Source organism: Entamoeba histolytica, genomic scaffold (assembly GCF_000208925.1).
Source record: "Entamoeba histolytica HM-1:IMSS scf_1104750518437 genomic scaffold, whole genome shotgun sequence".
NCBI classification, from domain to species: Eukaryota; Evosea; order Mastigamoebida; family Endamoebidae; genus Entamoeba; species Entamoeba histolytica.
In genome coordinates this window covers 17727-44992 of record NW_001914984.1, presented here as the reverse complement: position 1 = coordinate 44992, position 27266 = coordinate 17727, and the positions used below count along the sequence as shown (strand labels likewise).

At 26.0% G+C, this 27266-nt stretch overlaps 8 protein-coding genes across 8 annotated transcripts, besides 1 other annotated feature; 3 read left to right on the top strand and 5 right to left on the bottom strand.

Moving 5' to 3' along the window:
* Positions 1-1860: 1860 nt before the first annotated feature.
* Positions 1861-6599: a repeat region.
* Positions 6600-7706: 1107 nt separating this feature from the next.
* Positions 7707-10577, bottom strand: EHI_141120 (helicase, putative; the record flags this gene model as incomplete). The annotated part of the gene is made up of 1 exon (XM_649501.2): positions 7707-10577. The coding sequence occupies one exon, from the start codon at positions 10575-10577 to the stop codon at positions 7707-7709; it is 2871 nt and encodes a 956-aa protein (XP_654593.2).
* Positions 10578-10808: 231 nt separating this feature from the next.
* On the top strand, positions 10809-16994 carry EHI_141110 (uncharacterized protein; the record flags this gene model as incomplete). The annotated part of the gene is made up of 2 exons (XM_649502.2): positions 10809-13431; positions 13477-16994. The coding sequence occupies 2 exons, from the start codon at positions 10809-10811 to the stop codon at positions 16992-16994; spliced, it is 6141 nt and encodes a 2046-aa protein (XP_654594.2).
* A 394-nt stretch (positions 16995-17388) lies between these two features.
* On the bottom strand, positions 17389-18132 carry EHI_141100 (uncharacterized protein; the record flags this gene model as incomplete). The annotated part of the gene is made up of 1 exon (XM_649504.1): positions 17389-18132. One exon carries the CDS (start codon positions 18130-18132, stop codon positions 17389-17391), a length of 744 nt encoding a protein of 247 aa, XP_654596.1.
* Positions 18133-18224: 92 nt separating this feature from the next.
* Positions 18225-21440, bottom strand: EHI_141090 (HEAT repeat domain containing protein; the record flags this gene model as incomplete). Its single annotated transcript, XM_649505.1, has 1 exon — positions 18225-21440. One exon carries the CDS (start codon positions 21438-21440, stop codon positions 18225-18227), a length of 3216 nt encoding a protein of 1071 aa, XP_654597.1.
* A 247-nt stretch (positions 21441-21687) lies between these two features.
* EHI_141080 (SP-RING zinc finger domain containing protein) lies at positions 21688-23220 on the top strand (the record flags this gene model as incomplete). Its single annotated transcript, XM_649506.1, has 1 exon — positions 21688-23220. The coding sequence occupies one exon, from the start codon at positions 21688-21690 to the stop codon at positions 23218-23220; it is 1533 nt and encodes a 510-aa protein (XP_654598.1).
* A 317-nt stretch (positions 23221-23537) lies between these two features.
* EHI_141070 (uncharacterized protein) lies at positions 23538-25055 on the top strand (the record flags this gene model as incomplete). The annotated part of the gene is made up of 1 exon (XM_649507.1): positions 23538-25055. One exon carries the CDS (start codon positions 23538-23540, stop codon positions 25053-25055), a length of 1518 nt encoding a protein of 505 aa, XP_654599.1.
* A 67-nt stretch (positions 25056-25122) lies between these two features.
* On the bottom strand, positions 25123-26346 carry EHI_141060 (acid phosphatase, putative; the record flags this gene model as incomplete). Its single annotated transcript, XM_649508.1, has 1 exon — positions 25123-26346. One exon carries the CDS (start codon positions 26344-26346, stop codon positions 25123-25125), a length of 1224 nt encoding a protein of 407 aa, XP_654600.1.
* Positions 26347-26654: 308 nt separating this feature from the next.
* EHI_141050 (uncharacterized protein) lies at positions 26655-26984 on the bottom strand (the record flags this gene model as incomplete). The annotated part of the gene is made up of 2 exons (XM_001913802.1): positions 26655-26729; positions 26784-26984. 2 exons carry the CDS (start codon positions 26982-26984, stop codon positions 26655-26657), a joined length of 276 nt encoding a protein of 91 aa, XP_001913837.1.
* Between the last annotated feature and the right edge of the window lie 282 nt (positions 26985-27266).

Sequence of the window (27266 nt, the reverse complement as noted above, 5' to 3'; positions counted from 1 at the left end):
TTGATATTTTACAATTTCATTTTCATTTTATTTAATAAATGAAATATAAATGAATGAATGAATAATAATGTAATATATGAAATAATAAAAAGAAATAAAAGATAAATAATAAAGAAATATGATGTATTTAATATATAATATAATTTATTATCAAATATAATAATATCAAATGATGATTTATTTTTATTTCAAAATATTTTGCATCAATAAAATATGTTGCTAAATATTTTGCATCATTAAATTTTGCATCATTAAATTTTGCACTTTTTTTATTTGTTTCAATAAAATTTGCATCCTTTATTTTTTTTCTTTCTTTTCTTCTTTTATCATCTCTTTTGTTTTATTACACTTTATCTTCTTTCTTTTTATATTCTCTCATTTCTACTTTTATTCTTTCTTCATCATATTCTACTTCTTACTTTCTTTTTATTCTTTTATATCATTCATTCTCTTCTTTTTCAATTATTTGCTTTTTTTCGTTGCCTTAATAACATATTGAACGATGAAAAAATAAATAAATCAAAATATTTAAACTAAGAAACAAAAAATAAGATAAAGAAATATAAATATAAAATATACATTTACATTATCAACTTAATTGTATAACATGATTAATTATATTTAATTATAATAAAAATATAATAACATAAAAAAGTACTAAACTAATATGAAATGACATAGATTGAATATGATAAATAAAAGAAAGCATAATAATATACCTCGTATACAAAATAAAATATAACAAACACATAAGTACATAAATCAATAAATGCAAAATAATATGAGAAAAATTAATAAATATAAAGATGAAATAAATAGAAATTAAATAAATTTGATAAGTGATGTGAATTATTCATAAATTAACAATAAAAATGAAAGAAATAGAAAATAATGATAATAACATATTAACAATAAGAAAGACAATAAAAAACAGAAAAATTAAATGTAACATGTATTAATTATATAATGAAGATAATATTGAAGATATAAAACCACAACAAACACAAAAATTAAATAATATGAAGATGGAAAAATAACAGTAATGTTAACAGAATAACAACTCTAAAGAATGAAAACAAATATACAAAATAAATACCATTACTTAAAAATATTTATTATTAGAATTGGTTTATAATTAAATATTTTTATTCTATTTTCAAAAAATATACAACAAAAAGTTAAATAATAAATTAATCTAATTCAATTATGAACTTCAATTCTCTTTGTAATAACAATCTTATATTAAACAGAAAAGTAATTATAAAATATTGAAAACACTTCTTTCTTCTGTTGGTCTATTTATTTGAAGAATATATTATTTAAACATTATGTTAATAATATTCATTTTTATATTTAATAATACTTTCATTTTATCAATTTGATTTGATTTTAGATTATTTGTAATTAACATAAAATATATTCTATCAACACGAATAATTAATATAGTAATTAAATGATTAATCTTTTATTTATTTCAACTTTTAATTAACTATTTTATTCATTTCTTCATTCATATTATCCATGATATTTTTAATGTTTCATGTTTAACATTTTACATTTTTCTTTATTATTTAATTATATTCAAAATACATTTCTTGTTTTTGAATGTTTAAATTAAATATTCATTTTTAATTATTATATTTTTTACATTAAATTTGTATATACTATTTAAAACAATTTCTATAATTATATATAACATTGTTTATTTATTTTTGTAATGATAGTATATTTCTTTATATTTCTTTAATCAAATGTACGAATAATAAGAATAACATGATTAATTTTAAATACTTATCATATACCGTTTTATTATTCTATTTCCTTGTTTTTGTTTTAATTATTTAATATTCATTTTTATCGAGATTCTTTTCCAATGCAGGATATACAACAAATTTTATTGCCATTGTTATGGAGTAATGCCTTGATGTCTTGTAAAGAAAACCAAACAAGACATAGAAATACAAGGTTAAATGCCAATAACAACAATAAAAGATATTACAATTATAATAAAAGATATTACGATTATGATAAAAGATATACCAAGAGAAAAGGGGGTTAAAAACAACAAAGACAAAGAAGAACGAATAAGAAACAGGATAAATACTGGAATAATAATGAATATACAAACAATAGACATACATGGTTAACAATAAAAGAGATACATGAAAGAATAAAAGGAATAACAAGTAAATGGGAAAAAGGAGAATATTCAGAAATACTCAAAAAATATGAAGGTAAAAGGAAAAGATGGTATGATATTCTTCAAGAAGTATATGCAATTAGAAAGAAATGCAAGAAGAATTTAAGGAAAGAACAAAAGGATGGGAAGAAGACATCCAAGCAATCGAAACAGAAATGAAAAGTAGAAACCCAATCAAAGAATTACAAAAAAAAAAGATGTAAAATGGCTAAAATAATAAATGAAACAGAAAAAGAAAGAAAAACACAAGAAGAAAACAAAGAAGAAACAAAGAATGAAGAGGAAAATTATAGAGAAAAAGAAGAAATTAAAATACTTCAAAAGCAAATTAAAAAATTAGAAGAAGAAAATAAAGGATATCAAGCAAAAAGAAAGGAAGAAGAACAAGCCATCTCAGAATAAATGATAGAAAACGCAAAAGAAATAGTCAGAAAAGAATTTGAGAAAGAAATAGAAAAAAGGAAAAGAGAAATTAAGAAAGTTCAAACGAATTATAATGAAAAGAAGAAAGAAAATGAAAAACTAACAGAAGAAAATATAAAATTACAAGGTGAAATAAATGAGATAGAAGGAAAATCATGGAAATGAATAACAAAGAAGAAACCATTCGAAGTCTAAAATCCACTAAAGGGAAGTTACAGAAGGAAAATGATGAACAAAAGGAGAAAACAGAAGAGCTGAAGAAAAAAGGTGAAATACTGGAGAAGAAGAATAGTGTGTTAGAGAAAAAAGCAGAAGTACTAGAGAAGAAAGTTGAGAAGCTGAAGAGTGAAATAAGAGATAAAGAAAAACAAATCTCTGTAATTCAAGAAATTTCAATTAAAAGTCATGAGATTGCAGAAAGAACATGAGAAGAATTAGACAACACACAAAAAGAAAATGAAGCACAAAAACAAGTCATATCAAAACAACAAGATGATATTCAAAATTTTATCTCACAGAAGGAACTAGAGAAGAAGAAAACTATGACGCTTGTGATAAATACACAACCAATATTGAGGAAAGCATCATCAGGAACAATGGAGATGAACGAAACTACTCCTATGAAAAAGACAATAGTGGAAATCGAAGAGGAAAGCAAAGCACTGATTGTCAAAAAACAAGAGATGATAATCAGACAAGAAATACAACAAAACAAAGAAATAGAATTTTAAATGAAGTGTTGTATTGTTTTGCAATTAATTGATTAAATAAGAAATTATATAAGAAATTAAGATGGGAACAAATAGAAAGTATAATAAAAGCAATAAACATCAATGTCAATAATGAAAATGAATATATTAAATATATTAAAATGTCACATAAAATAAAAGAATATACTAAACTGTACATTAAATTGAAAGTAAATGATATAATAGAAGGAAGAGTAGAGTGTGATTCAATAATAAAGAAAAAACATCATATTAAAGAATAACTCTACTGAAATTGATGAAGAATACCTTAACACTCTCATCAATAAAATAAAAGAAATGAAAGTAGAAAAATGTTCAAACATTAATTACTACTTTCAAAGAAAAGAAGCTGACCGACTAATAACGGAAATTAATAATAGATGGATATGGTCAGGAAGCAGAATGCAGGATCTGCAAGATGATATGAAAAGGATTTCAATGGTTATGCACCTCTATCTCCAAAATAAAATAATAGGAGTTAAATTTGATGAAATAAAAGAAATCCTAAAGAAAATTAATAGACTAGAAGATTTGGTCAAGGGAAGAAAATGGTACAGAATAAAGTGCATCATGAAATTAAAAGAATATGATGAAGAAGCAATAGAAAGAATAAAATACATAAAATATATGATGACAATGATAAAAGAAAGAATTAAATTTAATAAGGAAGAAATAATCAGAATCAATACAAATAAAATCATGTTTGATTCTAACAAGAAAATTAGAATAATGAAGAAATAAAAAATGAAATATACCCAAATAACGATATTACTTTAGAATATTGGAAATCGTTATATGAAACACAGGTGAAATCAAATAAAGAGAATTGAAAATAAAACAAATCACCTCGTGGAATGAAAGATATGTCAATTATGATAGTGTCATAATAACAATAAATGAATTAAATTTAAGTATAATGAGAATAAATAACTGGAAAACACCAGGAATAGACACTATATATGGGTATTATTTGAAAAGGATGTCATCATCAAGAGAAGCCATTCTCAATATCTTTAATGAATGGTTGAACTTCCCTGAAAACATCCCATTAGACATGGTAAATGGAAGAGCAATATTAATCCACAAATTGATAGGAACGACGTCACTAATTATCGTCCTATCAGTTGTACAAACGTAATTATGAAAGTATTTACCTCCATATTAAAAGAAAAGATTCACAGAAGACTTAACATGAATTGTGAATCATTGAAAATCAGTAAAAATCAATTGGGATGTAAGCTACAGTCTTTAGCTGCTAAAGAAGGAATAATTAATAGTTATATGATGAAGCAGCAAAAAGAAGAAAAATACCCAAAATATGTGGAGTTATATTATGACATTAAGAAAGCATATGACACTGTCAACCACGAATGGGTAATTGAATCATTAAAATATTTTAATGTAGAGGGTGTCATCATTAACATAATTGAAAGTATGATGACTAGATGGAAGATATTCATCGGTTATAAATTTAATGAATATCTATGATGTATTAAATTAAATAGAGGAATTTTACAAGGTGATTCCTTATCAAATCTACTCTTCATCATACAGATGAACGTAATTTCTCAAATCATCGAAGAGAAATTCCCAAAAGCAAATCACACTTTATATATGGATGATTTGAGAATAGTGACACAAAATAGTGAAGAAATGGGAATAATCCACAATGAAATTAAAGAAATAATAAGTTACATATTGAAATGAATGTGAATAAATCATGAATGGTATTAAAAACATTAATGAAATACCAAATGGAATGCAAAACATCAATGTAATTGAAGGTGATGACTTGTATAAATAATTAGGAATATGGCAGTCCGACGAAATTGATGACACCTTCAATTGTAAAACCATCAAAGAAAAAATGATGAAGAAGATGGAAGAAATAAACACTGATGAATGTAGTAATAGAAGATATATTACTAGAATAAACACGGAAGTAATCCCTATCTTCAGATATTCAGCATCAGTTGTAAATTGGAAAATAACTGACCTAGATAAAATTGATTTTGAGATAAGAAAATATTTAAGAAATGCAAAATACATTGGTGAAACTCCAAAGATAGGTTGTATGTCCCTCTAGAAGAAATGAAGGATTAATAAATATAAATGAAGAATATGTTATTGAATTAGTTAGAACAGTGATGTACTACTGTACCAGAGAAAGTGAAATAAGAAATAACATATTAGATAGATGGTACAGTAAGAAAGGAATGTGGAATAGAATTAAAAAAGCCCTAGGTCATAAAATCCCAGAAACAAAAATAGAAGAAATAATAAATGAATTTATTGAAAAGAAAAAAGAAAAAGAAGTAGTAATAGAAATAAAGAAATTATTGACAAATACATCAAAAAATGGAAGTGTCATCAAATAAGCGGACACTTCAGAAGATGGTTCGAGTCAAAAGGAGTAGATAAAACTACTACAGTTAAAACATGGAAGTCCATCAATATTAAAAAGAATGCATTCCTCCAATTAACTAAAATGCAGGATGGAGCAATATTTTGTGTGTATAGAAAATCAAAAATAATGAAAAATGAAAGATTGAACTACTCCACACTTTGTAAAGACAAGATAACAACAATAAAACACATCCTACTATCTTATATTTATCATAAAAAATCACAAATGGAAAAACATGACAATATTGGCATTATAATATTGATTAATAAGAAAATATACAGGAAATAATCAATATAAAAACCACCATATGAAACAATGTTCAAATATAAAGACATTACTATGATATGGAACAAACAAATAATGCCTAAAAGTGATGGACAATACCACAAAAGACCAGACATGTATTAGATAAAAAGAATAAAACTAGTCTATTATTTGATATGACTATTGTGGCTGATCACAATATTAATGGAGCCTATTGGAAGAAAAGAAATAAGTATAAAGAATTAAAGAATATGCTAATGAAAATAGAAAAAATAAAAGATGTCAAAATAATTCCAGTAGTAATCTCAATCAATGGATTAATGAATAAAGAAAGTAATAAATTAATTAAAGAATTAAAAATTGACATTGACATCGAGAAAGAAATTAAAAACCTTGTAATAAAAAACATGAAGGATGTCATTGAATACTGCTTCAACCACAATCAAACATACTCCGTAAAACTGATAGAAAAAAAAGACGAAGGGACGGGATTAGTCTCCCCTGAGCCAGGAAGAATAGAAGCTATTTCTATTAATTCTTAATTAATTGCTTATTATTATTTTAAATAAGATTGTATTTTGATTTGTACAAATGAATAATGATTTTAAATGAAGATGTGATGAGAAAATTAAAATGAAATATAAAATAAATACCATGAAAGAAAAAATGGAGAATAAAATAAATGAAATTAATAAAAACAAAAGAAGAAGAGAAAATAAAGAACTATTCAATGTTTTGAATCATGAAATAATCAATAAATGGGAATATTTCATAAAAGTTCAGACATTTATATAGAAGATAAACAAAATAAAATAATAAATGACAAATTCAACAATTATGAATAAAGTAGAAATGAATGAAATTGTCTAATATAAGAATAATGAATAAATTAAACGAAAAAGAAATCTAATAAAAATGATAATAATTAGAAGAATGAATAAAAACAATAAGAATAACAATGAAGAATAGATTATAAACAGTATGAAAAATATCAAAGACAAATAAATAATGAAAATAAAGAAAATGATGAAAATAAAGAAATACAAAAGAACAACATGAAAAACTAGAAGGAGAGTGAATGAAATAAATCTTACACGAGCAAAGTGGAATAGAAAAAACCAATATTTTCTGGAATTTAATTTATTAATTTTTATATTGTATGGAAAAATTATTCAATTAAATTCTAAAAGGAAAAACCCTAAAATAAACAGAAAAGAACTTAGAGACATAAAAAGGATGGCAAGATCAAAACCCAGAAACAAACGACAAACACTCAGTAAGAAACACTCAATTGAGAAGAAGATTGGAAGACACAACCAAAAGATGAGAAGGTTAGCAAAAAAGTTTCCAGAAGCACGAAAGAAGTTAAAGAAAGAACCAGGAGTTCCACATCTCTATCCCTTTAAAGAAGAGTTAATTCACAAATATGAAAATGCACTTAAAAAGAAACAAGAAGATAAAATAGCAGCAAGAGATGCACGTAAAAATCAAGTCAAAACAGCTGAGTCAACACCAAATGAAACAAAATAAGTAATAAGGATTTACTATTAACATTAATTTTTTTGAATTCGACTGTTTTTTGATTTATTTTTTCTTTTTTTTTTTATTAAACAAAATGTACAAAGAGATTTGAGTAATAAAAATAAGATACAAATATTTCATATTATTTATTAGGTAATAATGCATGATATTTCATTTTACCAGTTGTATTTCCTAATCCAATCATACTCTTTTCAAATTCATTTGGTTCTAATTCAAATTCATCTTCTGTTGTAACATTATTTTTCTTAGTGGTTGTTACAAGTAGAGATGTTTTTTCTGGTTTACTTTCTTTTTTTTGTATTTCATCACTTGTTTTGAAGAAAGAGGTTATTGAACTTTGTGATGGAGATAAACTTCTTTTTCTTTCTTTATTTTTTTTATTAAAACCTCCCATCTTTGTATCAAATACCTCTTTCTGATGTTTAGTTAATTTAATTACAATTCCCTTTTTCTTAGTATTTATTGGTTGTTTCATTGTTTCATTTAATTTCTGTGCTTCAATTAATTCTTGTGAATGCTTTGGTTTTTTGTCATCTTCAATTTCTATAACTTCTATCTTTTTTATTTCTTCTTCATTTTTTTGAATAGTTTTATCTGCTTCTTCCAGTAAAATATCTTTTTTATTTTCATTTTTACAAGTAGAATTAAATGAAAAGAAGTTAACAGATGAAGGCATTCTTTTTACACTCACTTGGGACACATTATTCATTACACTTTGTATTATTTCTTTTTCTTGTGACTTTTCATTTACTTCAGTACAACTGGTAAAGACTGAAGATGGAATATCATCCAACAAACTATTTTCTTCATCTATTTTCTTCTTTTTTCCATAATCAACTTCATTAGCAAATGTTAATAAACCTTTTGGAATTGGTTTTGTTACTTTGAAGAAGTCATTAATTGTTTTATTTCTTTTTCCCATAGGCTCGGGTTTCATTAACGCAATTGGTTTTCCATTATCTTCTTTTAACTTTCTTGAACCAATCAAACAGGGAAATCCATAATTGTTTCCTTCTTTAATTCCAGTGATAGATACATCACTTTCTTGACTAATTCGTTTGGTAACTGATTTCTTTTTTTCTTCATTATTAACTTCAGTAATAATTGTTTTTGTCTTTCTTCTTGGTTTTTCTTCAAATAAAACATCTTCTAATAATTCACTACTGTTATCGTAGTCAATAGGTTTAGTTGTTTGTAAGTTATCATCATCAATAAAGATATCATCATCACAATCAATAGTTATTGGGGTATTTTTACTTCCAATATTATCGTTATTATCTTCTTTTTCTATTTCTACACTTACTGTAACTTTTTTTGTGTCATGTCCAACTTCTTTCCCATCAAGAGTTTCTCCTGAAATTTTTAACTTCTTCTCAAGTAAAGGCCAAATAAGATCATCTACTGTTTGTTTTCCAATTAAGTAAAAGATTCTCACATCATTCTTTTGCCCAATTCTATGGACTCTATCTTCTGCTTGTCTTAATACTCCTGGTGTCCAATATAATTCAGCAAAAACAACAGTATCTGCACTATGAAGAGTAATTCCTGTTCCTGCAGCAGTAACACTGAGAATAGCAATTCTAATTCTTTTCTCTTTTTGAAATCGGTCTACATATTTTGCTCTTAAAGAAGCATTTGTTGATCCGTCAATTCTTATATACTCAATGTTATTTTCTTTAATATAAGTTTCTATTCCATCAAGCATTTCTTGATGATGACCAAAAACCAATAATTTTTTCCCTTCTATAATCATTTTATCAAGAAATGAACATACTCCTTTAAGTTTAGCAGTACAAGTCATATTATACAACTCTACAAACTGAATTTGTTTTGTAAACTTTTCTACTTTATCACCTAACTTTTTTTTTTGAATTTCAGCTGCTAGTCTTAAATCTTTCATTTTAATAATATCTTCTTGTGAAATGTCTATTACTACTTCCATTCTTTCTTTATCAGGTAATTCAGAAAGTACTTCTTCTTTTAATCTTCTAATCATCACAAATTTAGATAATAAGATATGAAGTTCTGGAAGATGTGAGTTACCAGTATAATCCCAACCAAATTGTGTAACTTTTGCATTACAATACCTAATTCCAAAATTATGAAAAGATGAAAATATTGGAAATCTAAGAGCTTGCATTTGAGGATATAATTCACTTGGTCTTGAAAGTAATGCAGTTCCACTTAATAAAATTGTATGTTCAGCATTAACTAATACTGGTAATAACTCACGACACCTTTTTGACTGAGAATTTTTTAAGTAATGACATTCATCTGCAATAACAATTTTAAATTGCTTATCAAGTATTTCTTGTGCGTGTTTTGCTGCTATTTCATAAGAAACAATTGTCACTTTTCCCCATGGTTTATTAAGGTCTTTTGAACTAAACATTACAACAACATCATCATAACATTTGCAATTAGTCACAATTTCATTTTTCCAATTAGTTCTTAATGAAGATGGACAAATAACCAATAATGGCCAATCTGTTTTATAGTACTGAGCAATTGAAATAGCTTGTAGTGTTTTACCTAATCCCATTTCATCAGCAATAAGACATCTTCCATTATGTCGAATACCAAATTCAACACCTTGAACTTGAAATGGTTTTAATTTGAATAAAAGTTGTTCACCAATTCGAGACATATCTACCACTTCTTGTGGTGATGTATCTATTCCTTCAATCTCATCTTGAAAATATTGTAATACTTCATTAGGAATCTCTTTCATAGAAAATCCCATATTTTTAAGTTGTGATACAATGTTATGATAATGTCTTAGTGGTAAAAAAAATCCATTGTCTTTATGAAACCCTCTCATTCCTTCCATTGCTTTAACTATTTCTTTTGGTAATTTTCTTTGATGACATCCAAATTCGGTTTTACTCATAATTTCCAATACTAAATCACATGCGGGTTCTTCTTGTTTTTTTAGTACATTAATTTGAGCACTTGTCAATGGTTTTCTGAAAAATTTCTTCTTCCCTTCCATTTTAGTGCTTTTAGATAATAATAAAATTGAGTTTTCGTTTTTTTTATTTAATTTACTACATTTCCATTGAAACATACATGTCAAATACCCAAGAATAAAATTAAAAAGAAAGAATTTTTAATAACAATTTTGAATATACTTTTTTTTGTGTTTTTTTTTTGGTTTAAATAAATTAAAAATAAAAATAAAAAAAATATTTTTAGAGAAAAAACAAGAAAAGATAAAAAGGAGATGTCGCACTCCAATCATACTTTTGATAAGTTAGACGAGGAAAATTGGGATGATGACTTCGAAATAAGTGACAAAGGTCATGAAATGAAAATACAAAGTAATAATAATACAAACGAAGAATGTTGGGATGATGATTTTGGAGAAATAAAAACAGGAGAAAAGATGGTTATGTCAATGCCAAAGGAAGCACCAACAAACTCAATGAAAAATTCTGAAAGCAAAACTGTACAAACGAAAGATAATGACGATTGGGGGGATGATTTTATTATTCCAGAAGAAGGTGAAAATAAAACGAAGATTAGTGTAAAACCATTAAATAATTTTCTTCAAAAAAAGACAAATGAATATTCTAAGGTAGGGAATAATGAGAGTTGGGATGATGATTTTGGAAATGGAAAGAATGAAAATTCAGATGAAGGATTTTCTGGACTACAAGAATTAGCAAAAGAAGAAAAGAAGTCTTCAAGAAAGAAATTAAATGGAAAAAGAAGATCAATCTTAATAGATAAAGAGAAGAAAGATGGGAAAAAAATAAAAATACCCACATTAAAAACAAAAGGAAAAGATAAAGAAGAGAATTGTAATGAAGGTTTTGATATAATTGTTTCCCCAAGAAAAAAAATCAATGAAAAAAAGCCATCTGCATTAGTTGGAGAAGATAATTGGGATGATATTTTTATAAATGATAAAAAAGAAAAAAAAATAACACCCCGAAAGAAAAGACTGACAAGTGAAAAACCATTAATAAAAAAATCAGATACACCTGAAAATTGGGATAATGATTTTGCTGATGAATTAGGTGGAAATAATAAAGATGAATGGGGAGATGATTTTGGTGAAACTCCAATAGAAGTAGGTGAAAAAAAACCTATAGAAGTTAAAAAAATAAGTGTAACAACTGATGAAGTTTGGGATGATGATTTTTCATTAGGTGAAAATGAATCATTCCAAAGTATTTCTATTCCTAATACAACTCTAATTATGATGAAACTTCCATTTTTAAAACAAGTTAAAGACCTTGTTGATCATTTTCCTGAAGTTACACTCAGTTTTTATAAAGAAGAAGAGTTTGATGGATATACTGATCTTTGTATAGAAAATATTGATAATCCCATTGTTAAAGAAATAGTATCCCGATGGGAAAAAGCAAATGAATATGGAATGAAACAAGATTATATAAATGCAGAAAAGTTATATTTACCTATAATTAATGAATGCTTAAAACCTACATTACCTGTAAGTGATCTTTTTAAATTAAGAGTGTTTTATCAATCCTATATAATTTATAAAAAAATTGGAGATAAAAGTAAATGTAATCAAATGTTAGAATTAGCTTATACTATGTATTCAACAATATTAGATCCACCTAATGATGCATGTTTTTCAAGACTATCAGCTAGATTAAATTGTGATGTTTATGAATTAAATAAAGATGATGATTCATTTACTCCGAAAGTAAATCGATTAATAGAGGCTTTATCATGTTATTTATATCCATTACATCCATTTACTAAACCACCACAATATATTTATCCATGGAAGATTATTGGAGAATTATCAGCAATATTATCATATGAATTAGAGTATTTTGAATGTACTTGTGAAGGGATTACTGATGTTCTTTTCAGTAAAGTTCAGAAAATATCTTTGTTGTTTGGTTCAATAAAAACAACTGAATTTATGAATAAATATATTGAACTTCATAATAAACATGAGAAAGAAAAAGAAAAAAAGAATAGTAAAGAAGATCAAGTGATTGAAGAAGAAGATTGGGATGCAGAATTTGGTATTACACCACAAACAAATGTTCCTACATTAAGTGTATTTGACTCATTTCAAGAAGAAATTATGGAAGAAAATCCACCAGAGAATTGTAGATTACTTGAAATTATTAATAATCAAAGTGTACAAACAGTAGGTTATGGTCTTCCCATGAAATTTTATGATGAGAGACTAACAACTAAATTTCAAGCACCTCAATTACAACAATATATTGAAGAAACAACTAAAGAAATTAAAGAAAACACATTATGGAATATTATAGATCTTCCTGTTGATGAAGGATTAAATGATAATTTAATGGAAATATTACAAAAGAAAAAAGATATAAAAACATTAGTTAGTGTTGCTTTTAAATCGAGTGGTTATTCATTAAAAAAGAAAATTGAACAAAGTGATGATATGGCAATAGGATTTGTTAGAAGTGAATTATTAAGACAGTGTATTGATTTAAATAATATTAATATTATTGAAATGTTACAAATTATTTGTGTATGTTATTCGTTTGGAGATAAATATTTAAAAGAGATTGGAAATACATTTTTTACTGGCTATGGATCTAAGCTACTAAAAATAATAAGAAAAGGATATCAATTTCATGTAAGAATGAATAAAGGAGTAGTTGGGAATTGGAGAGATGATGAATATTTTGAACAAATTGATAGTGAATTAGATGGTTTAAAAGAGAAAAATGATGATGAATTAACAATTATTTATAATTCATGGATATTATGTGAAGCTATTTTGATTGAATTAGGGTATTCTTCAGTAACATATACAAAAATTACTGTTGATGATCAACTTCTAGATGTAGATAAAAAATTTCTGAATGAACAAAAAAATCGTTTAGTTGAGTATTATAAAAAAATGGAAATAAACTTCTTTAAAGCTAGAGTGGCTTTAGTACTTGGAATTATTTTTAATTTTTTTGAAGATTCTAAAACATCAGAATCTTTATTATTTGATTCTTTTTATATATTAAGACAGTCATGGTATCTTTCATTATTCTTAACTCCTTTAGGAATTAAAGTATGTATTAAATTATTACAAGTTTCTACATTAAATCATAAAACTGAATATTGTAAATCATTAATAGATACAGTATTCTTTGTTGCACCATATGTTCTTTATATTGACATTCAAATGACAGTTAAAACAATTGCAGATATTGCTACACATATTGGAGAAGAAACTAAAGCTATTAATATGTATAAATGGTTAATTGAAATTTATTATAAAGAAGAAAAATATAATGAATTTCTTTATATTGTTGGGGTATTAGCAGAAATATATATTTCAATTGGTTTATATGATAGTGCTTTTCAATTACTGGCTCTTAGATTTGTTTCTCAAAAACATTTAGAAACAACAAATATTAAATCATTACCAATTTATCATCAAAATATGCAAAGATTGGCAGAAATATTTCTTCATGTTGGAGATGATAAAAGAGTTCAAACAACAATCAATTTCTTTAATAAACTTAATATTCCAAGATCAAAAGAAGTAGAATTAAAAGTGATTCTTGCAAAAATGTATGCTAAACGAGGATGGTGTGATGATTGTTTGAAAACTTTAGAAGATGTTCATTTATTTGAGTTTGAATTAGTCAATAAAAAACAGAGAACAGAAGTTGCTGTTAATGTGTTTTCAATTATAGCAATGTGTTATGTTAATGCAGAACAATATCATAGAGCTATGTCAATGATAGACTTTTCATTAACCTTATGCGATAATACAGACTATAGGTTATTAGGTTCTTTATTCTTTAAACGAGGAAATGTTTTAAGAAAGATATTATCTAATCCTGTTCAAACATATCCATCTTATCTTAGGGATGATGATGGAATAAACAAATTTTTAACTTCTTTCCTTTCAGATGAAAATGGAGAAAAAGTACCAATTAAACTAATTGAACCAACATTATTCAATGGAGATTGGGAAGTTGTTCAAGAAGCATTACTGTCATTTCAAAAATCATATGATATTTATACATTATTGGCGGATGATGGGAGATTAGCTAAAACTCAATTAGTTATTGCATCAACAAAAACTCAATTTTTATTACGTACGCCAAATGACTCTGCTGGATATTGTTTTGCTTCAACACTCAATTTAACATATTTTGAAGGTAGCTCATTCTTAAAGAAATGGAGTGTTGTAAAAATTAAAACAAGTGTTTCTCCAAAAGATTTTATTATTGATGCTGAAGGTGCGAGAAAATATGCTTATGAAGCATTAAAAACATATTCACAAATGTTTGATATATGGCATATTATTCCTGCATATGTTACTATGGCAGAAATACAGTTTCTAAGAGACAAAAGACAAGAGTCATATTCACATCTTCAACTAGCTGTCCAAACATTATATACAATGTTTTTTGATGGTCCAAGAGATATTGGACCGAATGTACCTGCTCATTATGTATTTACTATGTATGAAATTTTAGGAAGAGTTGTACGGTTAATGATTTTATTTGGAAAAAATACTATTAATGCTAATTTTGTTATAATAGATACTTATTTAATGCTTCAATATGCAACATTAAGAATTAGAAGAAGAAATAATGAATTTATTGATTTCTGGGAGAATTTAAATCAAACACGATCATTTTGTGACACAGTTAATAAAAAACTTCAATTAGATTGTATTGATGAAACAGATTTATTAAGAGTGTTATTAATTAAAATGTGTAATAGAATTAATCCAACACTAGCTATGTATGAGGCATATGCAACTCATGCACTTTCTTTATACTCACAATTACTTTATTCTAAAATCGTAGCAATTAAATATAATGTAGAACGATATTCAAATTCGAGAATAACTAAAAATGGTTTAATTGATTCTAATAAAGAATTAATTAAAAATATATTAGAAATGGTTAAAGAAAGTCATTTTAATTATTCATTTGTTATTCCTCAATTAGGAACTGTTAGACAACCTGAACCTTCATTTGAAATACTCCCTATTTTTAGACAACAAACCACTACTACAACTCAAACGATTGCTGCTTCAACTGCTCAGTTTAAATCTGAACATGTATTTTTAATATTACAATTATGTGGATCAATTATTTTTTATCATAGTTCTGGAGAAACATGTGTATGTCAATTTGGTGTATTATCTCCAATACAAACAACTATTACAATGATTGCAATAAAAATTACAATTAAAAAAGGGTCAGTATATTATATTGTTTCACCAACAATAACCATTTCACAGTTATTACTTGCATTGTCACATGATATGGAAAATGAAACAAAAATCAAAAAATCAACATTTGGAAGTCTAAAAATTAGTAAAGGAAAATGTAAGATGGTTGGATGTGAAAAAGAATTTAACAAAGAAATTATTCGGATGATGAAGAAAAAGAAAGGATTCAATTTTATAAATGCTTTATGTCTCTCAAGAACTAATAAACCAACAGAAATGCTTAATGAAGAATCCACTATATTGTCATTACTTAGTCCAAGTCAATTGAAAGAAACTCAATTCAATGGTCATTTAAAAGAATATCCACAAAAACCATTTACATTATATTTAATAAAACGACCTGCAATTGTTAATTTACAAAATATTGTTAAACGACAAACAATTACAATGGATGGATTTTTAATGAATTATTTTGCTTATAATATTGATAGAACTCGTCCTCAACCATGTGATTCTATTTCACAAGTTAAATCTAAAATGGAAGAAATATTTAATTCTTTAGATCTCTTTAAAGAACGCCGAGCAAATAAATTAATTGTTAGTCCAACACTAAATATTATTCCATGGGAATTATTAGAACCATTCAAAAATTGTGTCAGGTATTTTTCTTTTTCAGGGATTGAAAGGATTAATTCATCTAAAATAAGTCCTGAAGCACCACCATTATTCTTATTCTTCAAATGCAGTGATAATATAGCTTTAGATGAGGCAAGAAAACAAGAATTAATTAAAGAATCAAACCTTGCATTATGTTATACAGACGGTATACCAAATAGGTCAACTCAAACAATTGCATCAGGGTTCTTTGCTAACTCAGCAATGAAAACATTCTCTAACACATACCCAAATATCTTTAAAACAATTGATATTTATCCACAACGGCTATTTTCTGAACAGTTGAAAGAATTTATTATGGACGAAAATTATGAATATATTGTTGTTATCTCAGAAGCTGATTTATTAGAGTGTTCTGACCTCTTATCTTTTATTGCAACGCAAACTAACTTTGGTATTATGTCTATCTCTAAATTAAAGTATCGTAAGTTACAAGAATCTACTTTAAAAATGGAAAAGAAAGAGATTTTATCAGATAAACAAAAATTTGTTCTAATAAAACAAGTCCAATCTGATCTAACAGGAAAAACATTCAACTGCTCTTCTCTCTTCCATGTAAAGCAAACTGATTAAATTGGAATTGTTCATTTTTTTTTACTTCAAGACTTTTGGTTGTGGTTAGTAAAAAAAAAAAAATAACAAATTTACTATTAGTAATAATCAAAGAATTTTACTTCTTTCAAACTAATAATTTCAATTCCAATTAACATGGGAATAAAACTTTTGGCAATTTTGTTTATTTTTTGTCAAATTATGTGTGTTGTTGCTGAAACTTTAAAAGGTGGAAGTGATGATGAAGATGATGAATGGGGTGTTTCTGGATGGATTGGAATATTTGTTGTTTGCATTAGTACAGCATCCTTTACTATTTTACTACTAGGACTTGTAATTTTTTGTCATTGTGTTGATTTAACTCGTTATCATTTGGAATAAAACCATAAAAGGATAAGAAGAAGAAATAACTGAATTATTTTTGTTTAGCAAGTTCTTTATATTTTTGTTTTAATTCATTAGATAAATGTTCACATGCATAATTTCGTGTTACTGGATGTAGTGTTGTTACATTTTGATTAAGATAAGTTATTAGTTGCTTTTTATTTTTCTTTCCTATTTCTTTTAACATCCATCCACATGCTTTATGTATTAAGTCATGAGGATCTGATTTAAGAATATCACAAATTTTTAATGCATCTTCAAATTGTCCATTTTTAATGAATGCCATTGTTGTGACCATTGAAATTCTTCTTTCCCATAAAGATTTACTTTGAGCTAATATGTAAAGAATATCCTTTTCCTTTTTTAACAAGTATTTTCCAAGAATTTTATAACACGTTATATCAACTAAATCCCAATTATTTAAATGTTCTGTTTGAGTGAGATAAAATTTATAAACAGCTTCTTCATCAATTGGATATAATTCAACAAGAATGACACAACCTGATACTCGAATTTCATGATATTTATTATTTAATAAATCTTTTACTTCATTCAATACTTCATTTATTGTCTTTCCTTCAATCAATTTTTTTCGTTGAACATAAGTATTTAAAAATACTTTTGTTTCTTTTCTGATTAATGGTAAGGAAACTCCTAGAAAAAGGTCTCCTTCACCATATTCACCTTTTCTAGTTTTGAAAAACCTTTGTAATATTTTTGCTTTATCTTTATTTTCTAATGTAATAATTCTTTGAATAAGTTCATTAGCTTTCATCTTAATCTACATAAATTCTAAGTTTTCTTTTAAATAACTCAATAGTTCTTATATTTCAAATTAAAAAGAAGAAAAATAAAAAATAGTTTTTATCATTCATCATAACTTTGTTCTTCTGACATTTCTTGATTATTATTTTCTTCTTCTTTTTCATTAAGTTCATCTTCACCTCCTTCTTTGATGATTATTTTTTCAAACCCTTCAATTAACACTTTCATTTCTGGTTTAGCAAACTTCCTTAGTCGTTGGCATAAAGATATGAAAGCTTCTTTAACTTCTGTAATATGTAATTTATTTCCAAAAATTTTTACAGAGTTTATTAATTTTTTTAATGTTTTTTCATTATATGATAAGAGAGATAAACAATAAGCAGTATATTCCCATTGTTTTGGTGTTTGTTCATTCATAGTAAATCTTGAACATAATTTATTCATTAATTGTTCATGTTGTTTATCTTTTGAAATAAATGAAAAGACGTATTTAATAATATATCTAAAATGTTCTCTACTAATATCCTCATTTCCAAGTGATGAAATAAGGTCAGGAAGAACATTATAAATGGCATTTGTTTTTGACGAATATTCTTGGAAAAATGTATGAGCCAAATCTCTAACTCTTTCTTCATCATCAACAAGTGCAAGTCCCATCAAATATATTGACCCTTTTACCTTAATAATATCATGAAATATTAATTCACTTAATACAATAACTGCACTTCTCCTAACTAATGCACTTGGATCTTTTAAACGCCCATAAAGATATTTAATCCATCCTTCTAACAGATTTGGATATCTACATGCAAAGTCTCCAACATAATAAACAATATTACTTCTAACACATTCATCTTGTGTATTTTCTAATATAGTAAATAATTCTTGAAGATGTTCTTCACAATAATGTTGACTAACCATCATAAAAGAACATAAAGAGTTAACTACAACAGCTCGGAATGTTAAGAAATTATCTTCATTATATTTTCCTTCAATAATGTCTTTGCAATAATCATTTATAATTGGTACAAACTCTCCTAATAACCCATCTTCTAACACTTCACCAACAACTTCATGAATTTTATTTTCACACGCAACACTAATTCGTTTTCCCTTCTTTCCTTTTTTTTTCTCAACTTCATCTACAACACCTTCTTTCATTTTTTCATATATCTCTCCTTGTTTTCTTGCTACTCCTCCAACAGCAGACAATAATTTACTAACGTTTGATACTTTAGAACTTTTTCCAACTTCAGCAACTCTTCTTAAAATAATTTCTTTCCCTATTTCATTTGGATTATCAACTGCTTTATAAACAAGGTCAAGAACTAATTGGCATAAAGCAATCCACGTGTTTGACCCCATTGTTTCATCAAGACAATCCATTATTTGAATTATAGTTGGATCATTTGCACTAATCTTTTCTAACTCATTCTTTTCATCATATAATTGATATAAAACTTGACATCCTCTATATATAAATGTAGGAAGTTGTCCTTTTTTGAAGCAAATTGAATTTAATAATGATATTTTGTTTAATATTAATGATGGTTTTGCAGCTCCAATAAAAGATAATAGTGTTAATGCAGTAAGTGCTTCCATATCTCCTCCACTTGGTAATTTACCAGCCATATATGCCCATAAATAATCAATTTCTGTTGGTCCAATAACTTTCTTTTGAATAAGCAATTCAACTAATTTCTTAATACATAATTCTTCTCCAATATTTGATCCATTTGTCATAATTAATAGATTATTTACAGTATTTTGTGGAGATTCTTCACATAGAGCTTTAGAAACTGCTTCAACAATGACATTTTGAACATCAACTTCTTTAGAAAATAATAATTCTAGTGTTTTCTTTAATGCTCTTGCTCCTTTAGGTATTTTGTATTGACAAATACTTCCAAAGAATTTAATTGCTTCTTTAAGATCTAACACTGATGTTGATTCCAATATTCTTTCAACAGAATCAACAGCCTCTTCAAATACACTAATAAATTCAATTGAATTTTTTAACCATTCAATAAAATTTTTTAAAACTTCTTGTTTTTTAGCTTCAAGTAATTCAGTATCTGCAACATGTTGAAATCCAGTTCCTTCAAATAACTCTAAAATTTTATTAACTGGAACAGTAAATTCTTGTTCTTCTTCTTCACTGTCATCTTTGCTTTCTTCCTTTACATTTTCTTTTAACATTTCAGCAGTTTCTTGTAACTTCGATTCAAAAAGGTCTCTTCTTAATATAACTGAATATGGATTAAATACTAACATTGCCTGTAATAATGAAATTGCATTTTTTCTTACTGGTGTTGACTTGTCATTTAAACGTTCAACAGCACTAGAAGTTAATTTATTAAATCGTTCTAGTGGGATACATCTATGTTCAACAAGCATTTGCCACATTTGTAATACTTTAACTCTTACAAATGAATTAATGTCATGAAATCTTTCAGTAAGACAATCATATAACTGATCATTTGGGGTATCAAGAAGAATATTAGCATAACACTCAATTACAGCATTACGAAGTATATGTTCTTGTTGATCTAATAAACAATGAAGAATACTCGGTAATTTTAATTTACTTTCAGGAACTAACTCAGGTAGTAAAGGAAATAAGATAGAAATACTTTTTAGTAATTTTGGATTTATGGTATCAATAGAAAGTAATTGTCTAAGAAATTTTTGTAATACTGGACTATTATTACGAAGAATGGAGTTAGCAATTTTAACAATATCATTATCTTCACTTAATAATTGTATAAGTCCAGTAACAATCCCTTCTATATGATTAAGGTTTGTTAGTTGAATAAAGACTTTATTTAAAAATTCACTGTCAATTGTTTTTATTCCCTTTGTTGCTATTTGCCTTATTGTATCTAAAAAGAATGTATCAGGTGATGTAAAAATACTATCAAATGGTAATTGTAAAACATCAATGACACTCTTAATAACAAGTTGATCAATGTCAATAAGACTTTCTAGATAAATAATCATTTTTAAAGTACTTCTATATTGTTTACATTGGTCTGAATTTAAAGATTCAAGGTTATATTTAACTAATGAAATCGCAATTTGACAAATAGAATTTGATAATACTTTTTTTTGTGCTGCTAAATGTAAATATCCATATTTTTTTGGTTCTGAGTATAAAATAAGAGGGTCTAATGATGCTTCTTTAATTATTGATGATGTGATTTTTTTTATATCTGATAACTTACAATCATTTTCAAACCCATTTGGTATACTGCAATCTAATAACCCACCATACCCTTTTTCCTTTTCACATTCTGTTTGAGGAATCTCAAACTCCATTATGTCTTTTAATTATAAATTGATTCTTAGTTTTTCACTTTTCATCTCAATTTTTCTCTTTTTTTAAATTGATGAAAATAACTCTAAGTGAAAAGTAAATACCCTAAAATACTAATTTACAACTTTTTCATGTAAATTAAAGGAAATTTTTTTGATTGTTCTTCAAAAAAAAAAGCAAAATGACAAAAACATAAAAAAAAAAAGAAAAATTTTTAAATAAAAAAATTAACAAAATTTCATTGTCTCAATGAAGTACTTGGAATGGTTACAACAAAATAAAGAAACAGAAATATACAAAATACTTAAATTAAATAAAGAAGACTATCCATTTGAATATCTTTTTCAAGAAAGTGGAGAAATATTAAATAAAGAAACAAGTAAACTAATTTCATTAAGATCATACTTATTTTCTATTCCTATGTTTCATTATCTTCAACCTTATTCAAATTTTATTTCTCTTATTGACTTTGGAAAATATCTTTGTAATGAATTAAATAAAGAAGTACCATCTGAAAATTCTCCTCAGTCTATAACTCATCAACCATTAAACACTTCTTTAAAACGTACTTCTTCAACACGTTCTTCTTTAACAGTTTTTATTCCTATAAAAAAGACTGTATCTTCTAATTCTTTAGAACATGATTTAGACCTTCTTCCAAATCAAGAAATATTGCCTTCAAAAAGTTATGTAACATCTGTTTCAGAACCAAATCAAGTAATTCCTATTAAACCTAAATTACCTGAAATACATCATCCAATTATTATGAGTTTAGTTGATCAATTACCAGTTATGTTTAAAGAAACATTACTTTCATATTATACACTCTCAAAAGTACTTTACATCATTCAACCAAAACAAAATTTTGAAACAGTCAATATACGTCAAAATGCTTTTATAAGAGTAATTAACAATTCTGGAATTGATGTATCAGCATATGTAACAATAGATAAAACTGATTATTTATTTGAACAATACAATGAAAAAACAAAATATAAAGTTATTCCTTATCCAATTAAAAATGGAATATATAAAATCAAGTCAAATGAAACTATTGTTATTTTTACTTGTAATCAAGAAAATCCATCTGTAATAACAGATAGATTAATTAATGAAATTAATAAAGAACATCGTTATACTGATAAACTTGTAGGTGATATTATTAATGATGGTGAAATGGAATTAGAGGATAGAGTTGTTATTTCATTAAATTGTCCATTCTCTAAATGTAGAATGAATAATCCAGTAAAAGGAAAACATTGTAGTCATAATTTCTATATGGATGCAATAAGTTTAATTACTAGTTGGAAACATAAACCTTGGATTTGTTGTTTTTGTAAGCAAGTTTGTTATTGGGAAGATGTTGAATTAAATATTAGACTTCAAGAAATAATTCAAAAAGCACCTCCAAGTGCTGAGTTTGTTGAAATTATTAATGGGTGTGTAAATTATAAAGACAAAAATAAAAATGAGTTACTTTCAACAAATGATGTTATAGACGTTGATAGTTATCCTAGCATTATTGACGTTGATGATATTGATAATACTGATTGTACATTTAATAATAATATTGAAAATAAACAAAACTTAAGTGATAGTACTCAATCAGAAAGAAAAAGCATTGACAATGATTGTACAATTACTAAAATTAAATCAATTAATACATTTCATCATTCTACTCCAACAGAAGAAAACTTTTCTTTTCAGTATGATTGTGAGGATGATTATGATTATACTTCTGACGAAACTATTGAAAACAATCCCGACAAGATTAATTTTTAGAAAAATAATAAAAAAATCAATTCTTATTGCAAATAAGAAAAGAAATTGTAATATTTTTTAGTGTATTGTCGAAAATCTTTAAAATTCTTTATTGTTTTGTGAAATTCTATAAATAACTTTTGTTTTTTTATTTCGTTAGTAACTTTTTAAAAAGTATTTAGAGATCTTTATTAAAAATAATAAATAAAAATAGTAAAAATAATTATAAAAAGCTAGAAAAAAGAAAAAAAATAAAAAGCAAAAAGAACAACTCTATGAACAAAAAGAAAAATCAAAATAACAGAAAAAAAAAGAAGAATCTAAAAAGAGAGAAAAAAATGGGATATTGTGTGATTGAACACACTTACCATTCTTCAACAGAAAATAGCAAATCACAAGGAATTTATTCTTTATACTCTGAGTTTAGTTCTATTATTGAAAAAGTTCAACCTCCAATTAGACAAGAAGGAACATTTTGTCATATCCCAAGTATTCGTGTTATTCCTAATTGGAATGATTCTATTTCAATGTATGCTAGTGATGGTGATACTTTACAAGTAGATATTTTTCCAATTCAATTAGAAGTTATTAAAAAGTTTCATAATGAATATTCAACAACTCGATTACCTGAAAAGTTTAATTCAATGTTACGTGAAGCTAAACAACAAGTAGAAAAAAGTGCAACAATGTTATCACCATCAAATCAATTAACTTCTCCTAGAATGAGAGTTCATCATATTTCAGACGTAGTATTTGGAAGAGCCTTTAATGTGGCAATGTCACAAAAACCACCTTGTAGTTATACTAAAGCATTACCTCATTTAATTTATATTAAAACAGGAAATGTTAAAAAAGATATACCTGCTTTATGGTTTAAATGTTCAATGAAATCAAGTACTTCTATTGAACCAGTAACAATTATGTATATGCATGATTGTGGAGAAGATTTAGGATTAATAACCTCATCATTAGAACTATTAACAGAAACAATGCATTGTAACATATTAGCATTTGAATATCCAAGTTATGGATTATTTGACCAACCTTATTCAGATGAATTATTAGCAGCAAATGCAGAATATGTGTATTCATATATTACTTCTATTTTACATAAACCAACTAGTAGATTAATTTTATGTGGAAAAGGAGTTGGTGCAGCTGTATCTTTAATGTTAGCAAGTAAAAAAAAAACTAAGAAAAATGAAACAATTGCAGCTGGAGTAATAATGATAAGTCCTAAGATGGATCCATCTACATTTGGTAAAGGAATATTTGAAAATGCTAAAATGATTAAAATGGTAAAAATACCAGTGTTTGCAATTTATGGACAACAAGATAGATTTGCTGGTGGAATGAAAAAATTACAGTCTATTATTAAAAATGCACAAGACTTTATATGTATTCCTGAAGCTAGTGATGATATTGAATCATCATATTATAATGAATATAGTGAAACATTAAGTAGTTTTATTGTAAAATTATTCCCTGAATTTTCATTATTATTTAATGGAGCTGAACTTGAGAAAATGAAACCAAATAAATATAATGATAGTCCAATTGAGGTAATGAAAAAACTATTAACTCCTCTTGGCTTGGAACAGTATGCCGAAGTATTTATTTGTTTCGGATATATTAGTCAAGATGATTTATTTAGTATGGATGATGAAGAATTGGCAATGATTGGTCTTCCTTCTGAAGATCTTTCTAAACTCAAAGAATTCTTAAAAAAGAAGAGGTCTAACTCTTCTCATGCAATGGATAAACGGATTAGGGGTGGTTCAATGAATGGTCCTAATCCAATAACTCCAGACTTAACAAATGATATTATTTCACCACCAAAAACTCCTCACTTCTAATTTTTTTTTGTTGATACATTTTTCTATGAACCATCGTAACAGGTTAAATAAACTACTAAATTATTCATTATTTAGGTTTACATTCATTCAGTGACACCACTCCATTCTTTAACAAATAATCTTTATATTCTTCCCATTTACAAAAACCATCTACTTGATGGCATATTGGTAATGATACGACTTCATTATTATATACTACCCTTATATATCTTTCTCTTTCAAATGAATAAATTTCAATATCAATGTGACTGGCATATGGTGGCCATGTGAATACATCTTGTCCAATTAATGCAAGGTATGGCAGTAATGTTGAATCATGACCAGTATAATGTTCATAGACATAACTACTTGTACCATTTAATGCCATCTCTGCCCTATCAATTAGTTCTTTAAGGAATAACCCAATTTGTAATTGAGCTAATCCATCAGTTCTAAATAAATATCTATTTTCTAATTGAGTTTGGTACCATAATTGGTTATAATCCTCAATGGTTAAACACTCTCCATTTCTACATGGTAAGGAGATATTGTGACATATTCTACAATTCATAATATCAACATAATCTTCTAACCATTCATGTTTTGATTTAAATCCAAGTATTTTAATTGCTTTTTCTTCAAAATGTTGAATTGACAAACGAGTTTGATTAACAAGAGCAATTTTATAGGTATCTTTTTCTCTTTTACTAATTTCACTGCAAAGATCCCTATTAGGAAACATTATTTCAATATCTTTTGGAACAACATATATTGGAATTATTTTTTCTTGTAATCTTGTTTCTGGTGGATAAAATGTTTGACTAAAGGCTTGAGATGATTGAATAGTTCTACTACGTTCAGTACTTCTAATATAAATTTTTCTAGGGTCATATTCAACAGGAAGAAATCCCATATCCAAGTATTTTTTTCGTTGATATATTCCTAAATTGTGGTGTTGTCTTATTCCTTTAACAGTTAACTGAGAAGCTTCACAATTTCCTTTCCACATAAAGTTTTTAGCATATGGATTAGTATTTTTATCAATAACATTTATCCTTATTGTATCACCAGCTTTCCCTATTGAATCACTTTCTCTTACACTAGATAATGTTATTCCACTACAATTATAAAATGCATCATCTTGATCAAATGAGTTCATAGGACTTCTATCACCATGTCTAGTTAATGTTTGTACAAATATTAAATTGTATCCTTTAGGAACTGAAACAACCTTGGGAAGTGGTGCTTGGCAATAATTACTCAAAGTAGTTGTAATAAATATTATAAAAATAATACAATGAATTGATGACATGATTTTTGGAAGTCTATGTATTTAGAAGTTCTTAATTTTTTTTTTAATTAAACTACAGGAAGAAAATTCTTAAGTCTTATTTGTAGAAAAAGTATATTTTATTGAAAATTAGTTATTTTCATCATACGTTTTTTCTGAATTAGAATTAAGTATTAAGTTATTTCTTATTTATTAGAAGCGTAAAAAACAAACAAAAGAAAATAGTTGTTCTTTCATATAAAATTTTGTAATTAAAAATATTTTGAAGCATAGAAGAAAAACAGAAAACTATTTACTTAAGATATAGACTAACAACATCCTTAGTTGTTTTAATCATGTGGGGAAGAAGCTAATTCATGGCAACCTCCAAGCATAATTGCAAGAACATCATCTATTGAGTCATGCTATTCCATTGATTAAATTTCTATATTATTTAAAAACCAAAAAAAAAAACAAACATCATTTTGCTCAATAGACATTGGCTTTGATGGAGTTTCAGACTCTTCACTATCTGATGATTCAATAGTGGAATTACAAGTAATGTTTTTGTTTTTTTGTGAGTCAAGAAAATGTTGTTTAATATGAATTTTATCATAAAATGATTGTTTAATTCGGTTGTAAGTACTTACAGAGTTGAAAATAAGGTATTCAGTCTGCATAAAACTTGTTATCTGAGTTATATATTTGAGACACAAGGGTTTAAAAATAATCAAATTGCTACCTCAAATACATTGATATAATGAAACTGTGAAATTAACAGAACAATAACCCTTTGCACCTAATTTTCATTTCAATCTTCGGGATTTAATTGATAAGTAGGAAAATTCTACTTTTATTTTATCACAAAAAAGAATCTTTCGTTTCAGTTAAGTTGTAGAAAAGTTCTAACTTCTTGGAAAGTACAGAAAATTAAAAAAAAAAAATAAATAGATACATTTAGA